The sequence below is a fragment of the Triturus cristatus genome, chromosome 1_2 (genome assembly GCF_964204655.1).
Source record: "Triturus cristatus chromosome 1_2, aTriCri1.1, whole genome shotgun sequence".
NCBI lineage: Eukaryota > Metazoa > Chordata > Amphibia > Caudata > Salamandridae > Triturus > Triturus cristatus.
The window spans coordinates 887,555,538-887,572,051 of NC_140580.1; the positions used below are offsets into that span (position 1 = coordinate 887,555,538).

The following is a 16,514-nucleotide window of genomic DNA, read 5'->3' on the forward strand; positions in this document are numbered from 1 at the left end:
GACCAGCGGACTGCCCCCTGCATCCCCACATGTTTCTTGTTTGCTCCGTGCCACTTAGTGAGCTAGAAGGAAGCCTGCACATGAGCAGCACTTCGCCCTAGACTTGTGGCGACCTCAGAAGGGGCCACACTCACCCTCAAGCCTCCACTACAGTAACGGACCTCCAGTAACGGACCTCCACTACAGTAACGGACCTGCTTTCCATTTCTCCTCCCTATTCATTTCCCCTCGGTGCTCCGCCCCTCGTTAAGGGGCGGGACTAGCTTGACACCGTTCCTCTCTCCCAGTGGCCAACTGCCTTGCCCGTCACCCTGAGGCTGCTGCTGCTTCCTCTTTGAAGTGTTGCGAGTTGTACTTGTGGGAGGAGGAGACTAAGGGCACCAGATCTCCTGCGGGGACCAGGGAGCCTTCGTTCTGCGACACCAAGCCATCAAACACTCGCCTTCCAGCGGTCTACCCAGGGATGAATTGAAATTGAATCTCAGGTCCTGACGCTTTCAAGGGCTTTGAATTACAGCATCTGGGGGACGCGTTAGCACTTGCGCACATCGAGAGCGATTTAGATTGTGTGTAAATGATGGAAAACCCTAAAACTTTGTTTATTCCTATTTGTTTGGATTCCACCTGGCTCGGGGCCGCGTGATTGGTATATTTCCGGTAGCAGGAGGTGGTCTGGTGTCCGATCTCCTGAGAGCGTTTGGCTACAGAATGGGTTTAAAACCGGCGAATGCCCCACTGGTCTCTGGTCCCTCCGGACCCACAGAGTGCAGCGTTGTGAAAACGTGCCTACTTCTACGGAAAAAGTGATGAGCTGTACGTCGAAGGCCACATGCTTCCTGCAGAAATATTCGCCTGGGAGTCTTTGATCACATCCATCCATTTCTGCCCTTGCTCGAGGAGCATCCTCACAGGCGCAGCGGAAGGGGTCTGAACGGCCAGGCGTGCCCAGGAAGGCTCATAGCACGTGCAGTGATGTATACACAGGATGACAAAGCTGTACTGCTCAGGGTGTGGACATACGTAAAGTAGACATCCAGGGTTGATACTCGTGTGGGACGCAAAGCGCTTGAGTTAACAATGTGGCACTGTGAGTTGACAATAAAGTCATAATTTGAATCGTGAGGTTGAGACCGGCTACATCGGCCCGCGTATGGCTCTTGAGACTGTCAGTCGGGCATTGCGGTCAAGATGATAACGGGAGTCCGAGGGCCCGGCCCTCGCTGACGAGGAACCAAGGCCATGGGACCCGGGGCCTGTGGATGGCGCAGGCAGAAGGGGATTCTGCAGACAGGCTTCTGCTTGCTGGCCTTGATGTGCCTGGGGTCCGTGCTCTACCTGTACAAGCACTTACAGGAGAAAGTGCACAGCTCCGAGAACCTGTCCCTCAAGTTCAAGCAGCAGCAGGAGACGCTCTCTGCCCAGCTGCAAGGTGAGGAGCAGCTGTCAAGTGAATGGTGTTTACCCCTTTGTCTTCACTTACATTAATTGTTTAATTCACACACACGGGTTCCTTATTTTGTATGTAGTCACTCATTCTACAGTATGTCGCCTCTAAGCGCTCGAATTGACAAATGTTGCGGGTGCACAATTTAATGGTACTGAGTTTATCGACCCCAGAAAGATGGAAAGCTGAGATGGCCTTGCAGCGATGTAAAAGCTTATTTCTCACGTTATAAGAAATCTTGATTTGCTGTCTCTGTTAAATAAGGCATTTTTTTTATTCCTCGGTTGGGGGGGGGGGGGCTTTTACAGGTTTGACTCGTCTTAGTATGTTGAATGCCGGAAGTGGAAGTTAGGGCTTAGGAGACCAGGTGGGCTTTTAGTAATTGTAAGGTTCTATGATAAGAGTAGGGTTTTCTTTTTGTCTGAAATGTGGAATGAATAGAAAACAGTAGTTTCTTCCCTGCTGACAGTACGTTATTAAAAAGCCTTTCGCACTTTATGTACCGCCGAAATTGAACGCCAAATGCACATTGGTACCACATGCTTGCATGGCTCACAGTGTTTTTTTCCAGATAGATTTAGGGAACTCCAGCCTTTCTGAATAATTCTATGACTACCAGTTAGAAAAGCCCGAACACCGGTGCCAATTGTGATTGGTTAAATGGCAGCCAGTTAGATTACCTAGTTGCTTCGGTCATTCTGATTTGCTGCCTTGCGCTTGGGATTGCATGCTTTGGTCTGTGGCAAGACTCTGTCTGCTACTTGCCAACCATTGCCCTGCCCAGAGCATCAGGGTATGTATAATGATTTATCTTTCTAGTTGTCTGCAAACTAGAACATCGGATTATTATCCCACGTCTATTTAAAAGTTTTCCCATGTCCGATATGAGTGGTTCATCAAGTCTTCCTTTTCCTTGCCATTCTGGTACTTGTAGTTTTGTGTTATCTGCTATAAAAGCAGAACTGCAATTGTAAGAAAACAGTACAAAAATAGCCTAACTTGCTATATTGCGAGTTCTGTATATCTTCCAGAAGGTCAGTGTTGGAACGCAGGCTTTAAGTTACAGATATACAGGAGTGATTATGTATGCCAGTCCCCACTAAAAGAGAGCTGGTGTTTAGGAGTAGTTGTGAGGCTGAATTCGTTGGGGTAGGGCAGGTTCCACATTAAGGCATCCAACTAAGATACCTTTTAAGAGACAGAGCTCTCAAGTTTCCTTCGTTCTTGCACGAGTAGCTAGGCAGTCTAGGTTTTCTCATTGTATTTTGAACCTTGTATTGGTGACTTTATAATGGGATACATGGACTTCAAGTCCCAGAATGCAAAAAACAAAACCCATACTGGCTGAGCTGCTCAAGCATTTACTTGGGAAGCTTGAGAGCTCTGTAAGCGGTCACCTTGACAGCTTTCACTGGTCCTTGTACTTTTTCTTTGAATGGCTGCTGGTTTGTTGGTATTTTATTTTAAGGTTTTGTAGAGCGCGTAGTAACCCTAGAGCATCCCAGCGCTAGACCTGAACTCAAGGGGGGGTCAGCGGGGGAGGGGGTTAAGGGTCCGGGAAGAGAAGAGTCTTCAGTGCCTTCCTAAACTGAAGGAGATTAGGTTCATACAGGGCGCCAGTGAAGTTGACATCTGTTGGGGAGATTTGATTTTATCGTCTTTGACCTGAGACTAGTTTGCTGTCTTATTTTAGGTTGGTTGAAGGGTGTGGCTCTCCGTCTTTGAGGCACAGGGAGAAGAAGTTGCAGAAAGTGTGTGACGTGATTGTTGGTTATGAATGGAGTAAGTAGTGTTTTAGCTTAATTGAGGGCTTCACGATTCCATAGCAATAGGTTTAATCCAGCGCAGACCCAATAATTTGGACAGAGACTAACTCAATTATTTAATTTCTTTGGCCCATACACCCAAGTCCCTGTGGCGCTGGTGTCAAGTTTATGAATTTCTTACCACTTAGTATTCAATATTGAACATTTTCGACTATTCATATTCTAGACAAACAAACCTTCTCGTTCAAATTTCCATCTTCTTGGTCAATGGACCAATTAGTTGAAAAATTGAAGGCAACAGTTACTCAATCAATAATCAAACAAAAATAATCACAGACTCATTGATTGCAATTTGTTTAAATTTATCTAACTCAAATGCATTTGTCATTAAATTTACTTCATGAGAGAAAATACACTCTAAAGTCGTCAACCAATAATCAGTCTCAAAATAACATTAAGTTGCATGAGGGGATAGATGGAGAGACATCAGACATGTGTATAAATCAAATCTCAATATGAGAAAGATAGACGAACAGACAAAAGAACATAGATCAAATATACCAAACCAAAGAATAAGAATGAAGAAAACAACCACTCAGGCCTAGGTAGCGGCGGGGGACCCCCAGACAAAGAGTCAGGGATCAAAGACTCTAAGATCAGGATAAAGATAGGACTGGAACAGCTAGGCCTCTCTGCAACCCGACAATCAGCAACGCACCCTTCTCTCCTCACGCCTAATGCAGCAGCTGCTGCCCTCACTTACAACCCCGCCCCTAAATCACCTATTCTTTAAACCCTTACCAATACAGATTCCATCCCACTAAAGTTGCTAAAACACCCCGTCTAGCTAGATGATTGGTCAAAAACGGGGGACGAATGATCATCCTACCATTGTCATGCTTTCCTTGACTACCCCATTGTCGAACTTTCAGTTCCCACATATTCAGTATGCATCAAATCAAGAACATTTTTATTACAGTTGACATTATATAGGTTTTCACACGGAGACTCTGGAGTTGGCTGCATGTCAAACATCATGTCCTTCACCGTGCCATGCTCTTTCAGCTTGTTCAGCATCTTTGGCCACTCCTTCACGTGGTTTGTGTGTGCTGCAAGTTTCACTCATCACAGTTCGGCGAACTTAAAAAAAAAAAATTGACATTTTCAAACCATCAAATTGCAATACAGTGCAACAAGCCAGCATGATATCGTACACCTCAGTGGGGCGTCGGCAGGCACAGGATCTCGATCTGTTTCTGGGGGCCGCCGGCCTCCCCACAATTCCGGATGCCCACCAGGAAACATTAGAGGGTCCCCTCACTCTGGAGGAGATAGGGGACGCGGTGGCCTCACTGGCTTCTGGCAAGGCGCCTGGGACGGATGGTCTCCCGGCAGAATACTACAAAGCATATCGGGAATCTCTGGTGCCCCGACTGCACGCGTTATATCTCACAGCCCTTGAGGAGGCCGCCCTGCCCGCCTCCATGAGGGAGGCCTACCTGATCTCTCTACCCAAGCCGGGGCGCGATCCTACTAATCTAGGGTCCTATCGCCCCCTTGCCCTCCTCAACACCGATTACAAAATCCTGGCCAAGGTTCTAGCGGAACGGCTGGCCCCCACTGTGCCTGCACTAGTGCACAGGGACCAGAATGGGTTCGTGCCGAAGCGCAGCACTTCGCTTAATCTCCGCCGGTTCTTCCGTGTTGCCGCACACGGTGCACAGCATTGGCCGCGGGCGGGCTGTCTCGTGTTAGACCTTGAAAAAGCCTTCGATTGCCTAGAGTGGGGCTACCTGGTGGCAGCATTATCGCATTATGGACTAGGCCTCGGGTTCCTGCAAATGGCGGCGCTCCTCTACAAGAACCCTGTGGTCCGGGTGAGAACTGGCCCATACATTTCCGAGGCCATCTCGGTTGGCCGAGGTACCAGGCAGGGGTGCCCCCTCTCGCCCCTCCTTTTCGCGCTTGCCATAGAGCCCTTAGCGGCCACCCTGCGGAGGGTGTTGACGGACGGCATCCCAATGGGCGACACCACCCACAAGGTCTAATTATACGCGGATGACCTCTTGATCTTCGTACGGGACATGGCAAATATTTCAGGGGACCTTGAGCGGGTTCTTACGGAATTTGCAACGCTTTCCGGGTTAAGGGTGAATGCGGCCAAATCGTGCCTTTACCCGTTCTGTGCTGATGCTCTGGATCCCCGGTTTCAGTTAGGGGGTGTGCCTGTCAGGTGGCAGCCGGACACCTTCCGTTACCTGGGTATCCAGGTGTATCGGCGGCCGGCTGACTTGGTGGAGGGTAACTTGGGCAGGGCGGTGACGGCGATCAGGGCCCAGATGCGCTTCTGGGGCACCCTCCCCCTCGCGGTCACGGGCCGCATTGCACTGGTCAAAATGGTGGCCCTGCCCAGACTCCTCTACTATTTTGCTAATCTGCCGACCTACGTTCCAGCGTCCTTCTTCGCCGCCTTGGAGCGCTCCCTCCGGGATTTTGTATGGGGCAACGCACGCCACAGAGTGGCGCTCTCTAAGTTGTACCTCTCCACGGGTCAAGGGGGACTCGCGATGCCATGCTTTGCGCACTATTACCTAGCAGCACAGCTGCAATGGGTGGCCAGGTGGTTGGCCGACAGGGAGAGAGATGACACGGCGTCCATGGAGCCGCCACTCCCCCTGACGGATATTATAGCGTCGTTCCACCCGACGGCCAGAATGGTCAAGCCGGGCCCCCTTCTAGTGGCAGTGGCCTACAAGTGCTCGGCGTGCCCTCTACTTGACCCGGTCGCATACCCCATATGCTCCTGCCATGCCGATTGAGGGTTCACCTAGCGGTCGAGGGATCCTACGCTCGACGGAGCTTGTGGAATGGCACGTGGCGGACATCTGTACGCTGGGGGACCTCTACCGCGATGGTGCGCTTATACCGTTCGCTCAACTGGCGGAGGAGATGGGGTTACCAGCTGGTCAGTTCCTCCGCCACCGCTCGCTAATCGCGACGCTGACGAACCGGTGGGGTGCTCTTCAGGAGGAACCGGCACAACACCTCATGATGCAGTACCTCCATGTCATGGGACGGGGCAGTCACATGATTCGTTGGTTCGCAGCCTCCCTGCGCACGCAGGTGGCGACGGACCTGTCTCCGTTGCGGGGCAAATGGGAAGTGGATCTGGATCGCCCCATGACCGACAAGGAGTGGAGGGATACGCTACGGGGACCCACGCGGGTCCCCAGGAACCTGCGGTTTCGCCAAATCCAGTACTTTATACTGCACAGAGCATATCTCACTCCCGACTCCATCAATCGCTATTTCCACCGTGCGGACGCTGAATGCCCACGCTGCAAGGCTCAGGATGCTGGACTGGTGCACATGTTATGGAGCTGTCCAGCGCTCGACTCATATTGGCGGATGGTGCACGGAGCGTTAGGTACTTGTGCCGGTCCGCTGGCGCGGCGGGAGTGGCCGGCCTGTCTGTTACACTTGTTTCGTAGAACTCCCCCCACGAAGGTTGCCTGTCGCTTCCTCGACCTGGGCCTGATCGTGGCGAAGCGGTTAATTACTAAGCGCTGGAAGGCGGCTGAGCCCCCCCGGGCGCAGGCGTGGCGAAGTTCCCTGCTGGTGTGGGCGGGGGCGGAGGGTACGGCTCTCTTGCGGGAGGAAACGTTAGGCCTCAGACGCACACCCATAGCGAATCAATGGGACGTACACTTACAAGCCCTGATGCAGCTGGATGGGGATGCCCTGGGACTCTGTGGAACACATACTGCAGAGACACTCCCTGGGGGGGAGGGGAACGGGGGCGAGACTGGGGGGCCCACTTTGGGGATTGGCGGGGAGGTCTTAGCCGGGCGGATGTGCGGACAATGACAATTGCCTTTAATGGAACGATATGTAACGGGGGCCGGGCCGGGCGGGGGGGGGGGGGGGGGGTGTACTGGGGGGGGTATCTTGAGGGTCACGTGGTCAAAGACCGAACCTGCTGCTACTGTTCTGCTGGGCTTCTGTTGTTTAACCTGTTTTTCCTTCTGTTGTTCCATGAATCTGTTTAAATGCGGGCGGTGGTCCTGACACTTATCAGTTTGCCTTGCTCCACACATGGTGGTGGTGATAGATCCTGTGGTTCACCGCATTCACAATTGGCGGAGACTCCTCCGAGTACCTGACTCATTGCCTGTGAGATGTTCCATTTATGATTTATGCTGTGTCTATATTAACAAAATGCCAATAAACAGATTTCATAATAACAAGCCAGCATGATATCAAACAATATAGGAGCTCAGATAGGCACAGTTTAAACAGTACACAAATTCCTGTAGCAACACATACTTCGTCAGCTCTCCACTGGCAGTAGGATTTATAGTCGTCATGCATCTAGATAGTCGCACGGATCAGCAAGGTGCAGCAATAGAATAACACTACATTAATAATACCTCAGAGAGGGCGTAAGTCATATCTGTCCATCACTCTCATGTCCACAGTACCTAGAGACTACGACAGGGGAACAGACCTCGGGGGCAAATGGAGAATAATATCGCATCATGTCAATGACACATTCTGAGTGTTGCCCGTATTCGTTTCTGCATTAGATGTTTGCTCACTCTGAGCCCAGGTCAGAAATGGTTCCCATATGTTTCGAGGTCTAGAAGAGGGCGGCATGAGCTCCCAAAAAGTGCTCAACTGTGTGTGCTCGTATGTGATGTCTCTGATCCATTCCATAATGGAGGGCACCCGTCTCCTGCCCCAATGGATTGCAACCTGCCACTTCGCAAACAATAAAAGGAGAGCATGCAGCTTACGCAGCTTGGGCGGTGTATCTTTAACATAACCTAAAAGGCCAAGAACACAGTTCGGCTAACTTAACCCAAAATGGAGACCCGTCCATTTACTAAAAGAACGGAAAGCAGACCTTTATTAATAATGTGATAATGGAATATTCACTGGTAACCACCCACCTTAACTCTAGTCCATGTTAACAGTTACCCTAGCATAGCATAAGCAGAAAGCAGCATTAATAATTATAACAAAACAACACACATCATGCTTTTTCACTACATATATTTGCAATATGCCATGCAATACATTCATAATGCGTTCTACACACAAAATTATTACAGACTTGATTATTTACGTATTGTTAAGATTAATTCTATGCATTCTACAAAGCAAATTCTCCACGTGTGGTGTGTAGCTGCATATTAATACTACTTAAAATTAGTGCGTATTACAGGGGTACTTGATTCAAGCGGGTTTCTTTTTGCACTATCACCCTTGAGGTTTTCCTGGGTGAGCAAGCATGTGTGCCTAGCCCTGCCTATAATAGGTTGGTTATTTGAAAGAAAGGTCTTCAGCTTCATGTGGAATTCGAGAAGCGAGGAGGAGCCTCCAATGTGGAGTTAGAGGCTGTTGGGACAAAAACGTCCTCAACATGGTAGGGACATGCACTCCTGACCTGAGTGCCTTAACTGTACTGCTGTCTGGATCCCTAATGCTGATTTTTGTAGGCAAACGAAGATCATAAGTGTGCATCATGACATAGGGTTGTCTCATGGATTGTGGTCTTGTTGGACAGGAAGGGGTGCCCGATGCGTTTACCCTCATAGTGGTGGAAGACTACTGCCTTTACCAGGAGTTAGCGAAAGCAAGCTACAGGAAGTTACCCATAAACCCAGTGGAGACCAGGGTAGTTAAGTATAACATAAACAATGTCTCAAGGGGTATCATTAGTGCCCATCCACTGAGCTCCAGACTCACGCCGCCTGAGCAGCGCAGGCCCTGGGCCCGAGTACACCGATCCTGGCTGCTCCACCGTTCAATTCAAGCCAGATACGTTCTTAATACACAGAAAAACGCTGCCTCTCAGCACACACCACGCGGCCCTTGAACTGCTCAAGTGGATCGCTTTCAGTAATTCTCTCTGGGCATGCTTGCACAGATTGACACAATTGAGACGCTTGACCATGTGCACCCTCGAAACCTTGGAATTTGCCGTCCGGAATTTCTCCGTGACCTCCTAATAACACTGTATGGAATTTTGTAACCTGGTCCTGATGATGGCCTAATATTTCATAAGAAACGCCGTCGACCACCACAGCGTTATTTTTTGCACCTTCACTGTGATTGCCCCCACAAAAACCTAATTGTACATAAATGTATTAACTGTACAGGCATCACAGTCTATTCTTATGTATATATTCCTGATTGCGCCTCTCCACCGCTGTAAATACCCCTTCATGTGCCACTTTGCCGTTAATCTTTTCATGAGCACTTTTGCACGTTATCACAGGTTACATGACATTTAATGTAACACAGTGCAATTTGTATATGAAATGATGGTTTGTTTAGACCATATTATTTACTTAACCCATTGGGTGCTCATGACTGAATGGTTCCGTCATGAATACCAGTGCTGCTGTGCTTAGACGGAACCATTCCGTCATGAGCACATGCTCAGAAAATCCCTCTGCTGCAGACAGCAGAGGGATTTCCCATTTTGTTTTATTTGTTTTTTGCCTGGGGAGGTGGGGGAAGAGCTTCCCAAACCTCCCCAGGCCTGTTTTGTGATTTCTTGCTATGACGATCGCACTCATGGCGCGCTATCGTCATTGCAACGAAAACTAAACTGAAACTTGGTTTCAGTTTCTCAGTTTCAGTGTTTGTGGGGCTATCTCAGCCCTGGAGCAAGAAAACAGGTGGGAGGGGTATCTGTCGGGTGCGGGATGGCTTCCCAAGCAAAAATGACCTTTCCCCGGGAGCGCAGAGAACGCCTCTCCTTTCCTCAAGGATATCACTCACTCATTGGCCTCATAAAACTCACATGAGTAAGGCAAATATTCCCAAAAAAAGGAGAGACTAGAGAGGATCAGCTTTAAGTCCTCCAAGACATTCCTCAGGAGGTGGTCCAGACGTACGAAGGAACAGCAGTGCACTACAATAAAGATAAGAAACTCATTAGACACTGATGACCAATATATACTACACCTAGTTTAAGTACCTCCACCTCCCTCTTATCCCCGCTAGGTTGTGTGCTGTTCCAGACCTACCCGTTCGTAACACAGGTAACAGGCTTCTACAACATATTCAGGACCCCAGGGCACAAGCCAGTCTCTTCTAGTCACTCAAATCAAAACAAGTGGATAATTGAAAGGAGCACTGAATAAGTCTTGAGCAGCTGGTTAATATAGTATAGAGAGTATATCTCATTACCAGAAAAGTCTCTATCATCGGACCGTAGATTCAAAAGAAGGCATAGATATGAAGTATCCCAAACGTAACAGTTTGTTTATAATTCCACTCATAAAAATAAAACCAGTTCCTCACTGACTCTTTACGGTGGATAGATGAATCTAATGACGTCACTCTCTCCGCTGCAAACAAAGAATGAAAGATGCAAGGTGCAGCCAGGCAAAGATCAACCATGCATCGAGGAACTACGTATATACACCCAGTATCCGGTCTGAGGAGGTATGAAGGTTGGGGGCGTCGGGAAGGGTTGGTTGGCAGATGACGAGTAAGCAACGCTCCCTCGTCAAGCTCTGCGACTGGTTAGGAAGGTGAAATCAACAGGAACGATCCAAGTCCGAATCCGGACAGAAAGAAGGTTTTCACGCAATGAGTAAAGGGGCGGAGTCAGCAATGCATCCAAGCCGTACACTCCGTAGCGCTTCCACGCCCGGCCGAATGCACGTCAGCTGTGTCGTCCTCCAACTGTCCCAGGCAAAGGAAAAATGAGGTAAAGGTTCCGGATTGCGCTTCCTAGCGCTTTATCAGCTACAAATTATGGACAGCAAACAGAACGATACACTGAACCCACAAGGTACACGAAAAGCAGGAATCCAAGTGTATCAGGCAGGGTTCACTCGAGCAAAGCCAAGCACCTGAGGCCGGGTCACGGGGAGCTAAATACCATCCCTAATCACATGACCAGCCACAGGGTAGTATGGATCAGCACACAACCCGCCTCCCTAACTTAGCATTCTGGGACAGGTAGTCTAAAGTACTGACTATGACGCCTGAATCCTAACAGTTCTCCCTCTAAAGGCCTCCCCACGGGTCTGGGTTTGGAAGGATGTAGGGTGTGAAAGCGTCGTACTAGCAATGGAGCATGCACATTCTCCGCAGGCTCCCAGGTTCTGTCCTCAGGGGCATATCCCACCCAGTCTATCAAGTACTGTAATTTCCCCTTGTATCTTCGTGAATCCACTATTCTTTTCACCTCATATTCTATTTCTCCTTCTACAATAACAGGAGGAGGCGGATTCTCAGGACATGAAGGGGGATTGTATGGTTTCAATAGAGAAGTATGGAACACAGGATGTATTCGCATCTCAGGTGGGTGTTGTAGTTTGAAGGCAACAGGATTGATAACTTGAGTGATGACAAAGGGGCCTAGATATCGAGGTTGTAGTTTGCGAGGCCCTGCAAGCTTAATATTTCTTGTAGCTAGCCAGACTTGATCCCCCACCTTATACTCCAACTCAGGGTTTCTGTGCTTATCTGCTTGATGCTTCATGTTTTCTTTAGCTACCTGCAATTCAATTTTGGCTTGTTCCCATATAGACAAGAGGTGTGCATGATGAGCTGCTACGACGGGGGCGTGTTGTACCAAAGGAGGGAAATGTAAAGGAAGAAACCTGGGATGATATCCCGTGACAAAGAAAAAGGGTGAGACCTTGGAAGCTGAGTGGGTAGTATTATTGTAGGCAAACTCTGCCAAAGGTAGAGCTTGAACCCAATCTTCAGTGATAGTACTGATTAGACACCTCAGGAATTGTTCCAGTGTCTGATTCGTTCTCTCTGTTTGGCCGTCGGTTTGCGGATGATAGGCTTTGGAGAGACGATGATTAATGTGTAGGGTTTTACATAGTCCCTCCCAGAATTTAGATATGAACTGGGTGCCTCTATCGGAAACTATCACCGAGGGCAATCCATGTAGACGAACAATGTTATGTATAAATGCAGTAGTGAGTTCTAATGCGGTGGGCAGTTTTTTGAGGGGAACAAAATGAGCCATTTTGGACAACATGTCCACTACCACTAATATAGCGGTATAACTCTGACTCTTGGGTAAATCTGTTATAAAATCCATGCTAATGGACGACCAAGGACTATTGGGTACCGGCAAAGGCTGTAACAACCCAGCAGGAGCGCAATGTGCGGATTTCTGTCGGGCACAGGTGGGACATGTCTTAACATAGGCAGTGATATCTTGAGTCATTCCTTTCCACCAAAACCAGCGTTGACAAGTTTGAATGGTTTTGGCTGCCCCAGGATGTCCAGCCATGGGTAAGGAATGACACCACTTGATGATCAAAGTCTGACTTTCTTTTGTGGGCAAAAACAGTCGATTGTCATGGAAAAAGAGATTGTTGGCTATAGTGTTAAGAGGATCTGTTAGCCATTCTTCCTGGTCAAATGAGGCAAAGGCTTGTTTGAGGTGAGGAAAGAATGTGTCTGGTTCTATGCTACTCCGATCTCCAAGAGCAATGATCTTGTGCTCAGGGATGATAGGGACTCCAGGTCGAAAATGGATCGTGAAATCGTATTCACTAAAAAAGGACACCCATCTCATCTGCCTAGGTGTAAGCGCTTTTGCTGTGCGAAAATATTGCAGATTCCTATCGTCGGAATATATGGTTATTACATGTGGTGATCCTAACAAATAATGGCGCCATTCCTGAAAAACCATTTTAATGGCTAGAAGTTCCCTCTCTCCTATTGTGTAGTTTTGTTCAGTGTGAGATAAGGTTTTAGAGTAGTAAGCAACAGGATGAAGAGTACCATTGTGAGGATCTCGTTGTGACAACACCCCCCCTACTGCGTATTGTGAGGCGTCCGCTTCTACATAGTAGGGCTGTGTTTCATCTGCATGCCGGATAACGGGGGCTGAGGTGAAACTATCTTTTAAGGCTTGGAAGGCTGTTTCAGCATCGTGGTTCCAATCAAATTCTACTCCTTTCTTAAGGAGTCTGGTAATAGGCGTGATTACGTCAGAGAAATGGCAAATGAATCGCCTATAAAAATTGGCGAAACCTAAGAAGGATTGCACCTCTTTCACATTGGTAGGACTGGCCCATTTAGTAATGGCGGAGACCTTGGCAGGATCCATATGCATTCCTTCAGGAGAGATAACAAAACCCAAAAAGGCCACTTTACGGGTATGAAAGACACTTTCCTCTAGTTTGGCAAAAAGATGGTTCTGTTGCAATTTCCTCAAGATCATACTCGCATGTCTCACATGCTCTGTCTCAGTCTGGGAATAGATTAGTATATCGTCTATATATACTACGTCGAATACATCTAAATATTCCCTCAATATTTCATTTATAAAGAATTGGAATGCCGCTGGGGCATTACATAGCCCAAACGGCATGACACAATCCTCATAAAGGCCAAACTTAGTGCGAAAGGCCGTCTTCCACTCATCTCCTTCTCGGACTCTGATTAAATGGTAAGCCCCTCGTAAATCAAGTTTCGTAAATATGTTAGCCTTTCTAACCTGATCCAAGAGATTGGAGATGAGTGGAAGGGGGTATTTGTTCTTCACTGTGACCTTGTTTAGGGCACGGTAATCCAAGCACGCTCTCAGACCTCCCTCCCTCTTAGGAATACAAAAAAGAGGGGATGACACAGGGGAGGTCGAGTGTCGTATGAACCCCTTCTGTAGCATGTCTTGCAGGTATTCAGACAAGTATTTGGTCTCGGGTTCCGTGAGTGAGTAGACTCTGCAAACAGGTAGAGTTGCGCCCGGCACCAAGTCTATCCTACAATCATAGGCCCTATGTGGTGGCAAGGCTACTGCTTTAATCTCGTCAAAGACGTCTGAAAACTGATGGTATTCGTTGGGTAAGAAACAACTCTCCGTGGATGAAAGGGCACAATACACCGGAGACTGCCAATGTGTGATCTCCCTATAGCAATGAGTTATACAATGTGGAGAGCGCAGGGTAACCGTTCTTGCCACCCAATCTATTTGAGGATTATGTTCCTGGAGCCAGGGGACTCCTAGAATGGCTCCAAAGTTTGGGGTATCCATTAAATCAAACACGATAGCTTCTGAGTGTCCGTTAACACACAACATGACCATGGCAGGAGTTTGGTATTGAATCATGCCTGAAGACCACTCAGACCCGTCTACCATCCTTACTCTTTCAGGTTGCTTTTTTGGAATGAATTCCACTCCCATAGCTCGAGCTACTGCTATGTCCCAAAAATTTCCGATCGCACCTGAATCCAATAATATTGACATTGTTCGCCTGAGCTGTGATGGTAAAAGGAATACCACATTGATAGAAAAATGTTTTGGGACCAGAGCCGCGGTATCCGCAACATACTTAGAGGCCTTTGTACACGGAAGACTTGGTAGAGCGACCTCGATACACCCCAAGTCTTCTAGTTTTCCGCCTGCACTGCCATACCAGTTCTACCAGTGGCGGTTTTCAAAGCTGCCTTGGGTTTACTTGGACATTCCCCAGCGAAATGTCCTCCCTTTCCGCAGTATAGGCAGAGGTTAAACTTCCTACGTTTTTAGGTCGAGGGACCATCCGGTCTGCCGAAGGCAGAACTGGAAGTCCGGAGATCTTATGTTTCTGAGAGTGGCTCTTTAGCCCGCCTCTCTTTTTGGCTCTCCTCCATTGGCTGGCTTCCTAAACGGAGGCCAGCCATTGGAGGAGAGAGCCGTCCCTCCAAATAGGCCCCGTCTTTTTCAGATTCAGGGGCGTGTTCCGTGCTGTTCTTTCCACTTTTTAGCCACGCCCTTTTTCGAACAGCAGGAACACGCCCCCGAATCCGAAAAAATTTCGAAGCTTCCATCCGCCATTTTTTTGCTGTTGTCTGGCCATGAGGATCCATCCCTCCGGCGCCGTGTTGTTGTGCTGGTGGCGGCGCTGCCGGGGCAGGCTCCAGTTCGACGAGCAGAATGCCACCTGGCTCGATATGTGCTTACTGTATGTCGTCTATTTACTTCTGTGCCAGGCTTTTCGGAGTGTGCAGGGCTGTCCCGCTGCTTGAACTCACTGTGTTACTTCTTTCTTAAAACTCCTTACTTGTTGCTTTTAATACCGCGTGCATTGCTTTATGAAATCGGTTTGGGTTGCCAACGTGCCTTGCTCGCAGCTCACAGTATCAAACTTTCCATATAGTAATTGTAAAGCTGGCAGCTGACTCGTGCTGTTCGCTCGCTTATTATATGTTCAAATTCCACAACCTTAGCCCTGCGAGTCTAACTGATCTACACTCTCCCCCACTCCCTTGGCAGAGCATTCACGTCTCTCCCGATGCACTTATCTAGATGTAGTCAGAGCCCTGAAATGAGTTATTATGTAGTGGTAATTACTACATGTCAGGGTAAATAGAGCATTAATTTACTGACTTATATATGATAATGTGTTTTTAAAAAGTGCTGTTTATCACTTGTAATAAATACCGCATGTTTGCGGTCCACTTTAGCTATTAAATGCTTGTGTTATTTACTGCTAAGTACAAGTGTGAGAGGTCATTGACTCAATGCTACTGGTGCCCTATCAAGTCAAATTGCATTGTACAGAACCCTTCAGTCGTTTCGATCAGCAAGCTTCCATGTGATTGCATACACGGATCTCAGTAGGCTTCAACCCTTCACAGATCTTTACTCAGTGCTGTAAAAAGGGGCATGCAGACAAAAATATGTATGGTCATGGTGGGGAATATGGAAGCAGATTACAGATACGTTTAGTTCTGGGTCATACTGTGTCTGCAAAATATAGGTAACATTTCTTCACTTCCTAACCTGCATGAACGCTTGGTGCAGGTTTGCAGCTGTGCATTTTGCCCCATTCCGAGTTTGACACCCTCGAAAGGATGATAAAATGCTAATAGTACAAGTTATCCCCCATTCTGACATGTGCAAACAGAACTTATGTCCTATTAGTTTCAAATGTGTGTACTATTTACTTCTACGATTTACAGCAAATAGTGGCCACAAACATCCAGGGTTTGCACCCAGATTGTAATCCCGTTTTGGGCACCAATTTGGGTTTGAACACAGAACGAGATTGCCAGTCCCATAGTGTTCGGGGCTTTGTTCTCCCATTTACCAAACTAAGACGGATGGGTGGTCCTTGATGTGGCTGGAACTTGTGACCCAAAGAAACTCGTGTTTTAGCAGCGAACTTAACCCAGTGTGCCATCCACGTTATGTTGGCAGCGTGTCAGTTTCGAGCGAGTGAATCAATGTAGTTTTAAAAATAACTTACACCGATATCTTCTTTTCCAAGATTGCCCTTCAGTTTAATTGGAGTGCGGACATTTAAACTTTCAGAATCCTTGTG

General features: G+C 48.1%; 1 protein-coding gene across 2 annotated transcripts in view; it reads left to right on the plus strand.

The window, feature by feature from the left end:
* The first annotated feature begins 336 nt into the window (after positions 1–336).
* LOC146868226 (uncharacterized) overlaps positions 337–16,514 on the plus strand; it is a 463,829-nt gene continuing 447,651 nt past the window's right edge. Inside the window, exon 1 of one of the 2 annotated variants that reach the window (XM_085609528.1) lies at positions 337–1,429. In XM_085609528.1, the coding sequence (XP_085465654.1) occupies positions 1,240–1,429 (190 nt within the window). In that variant the 5' untranslated portion in view covers positions 337–1,239. The remainder of the gene's footprint in view (positions 1,430–16,514) is intronic. The other variant, XM_085609530.1, reaches the window with a different exon arrangement.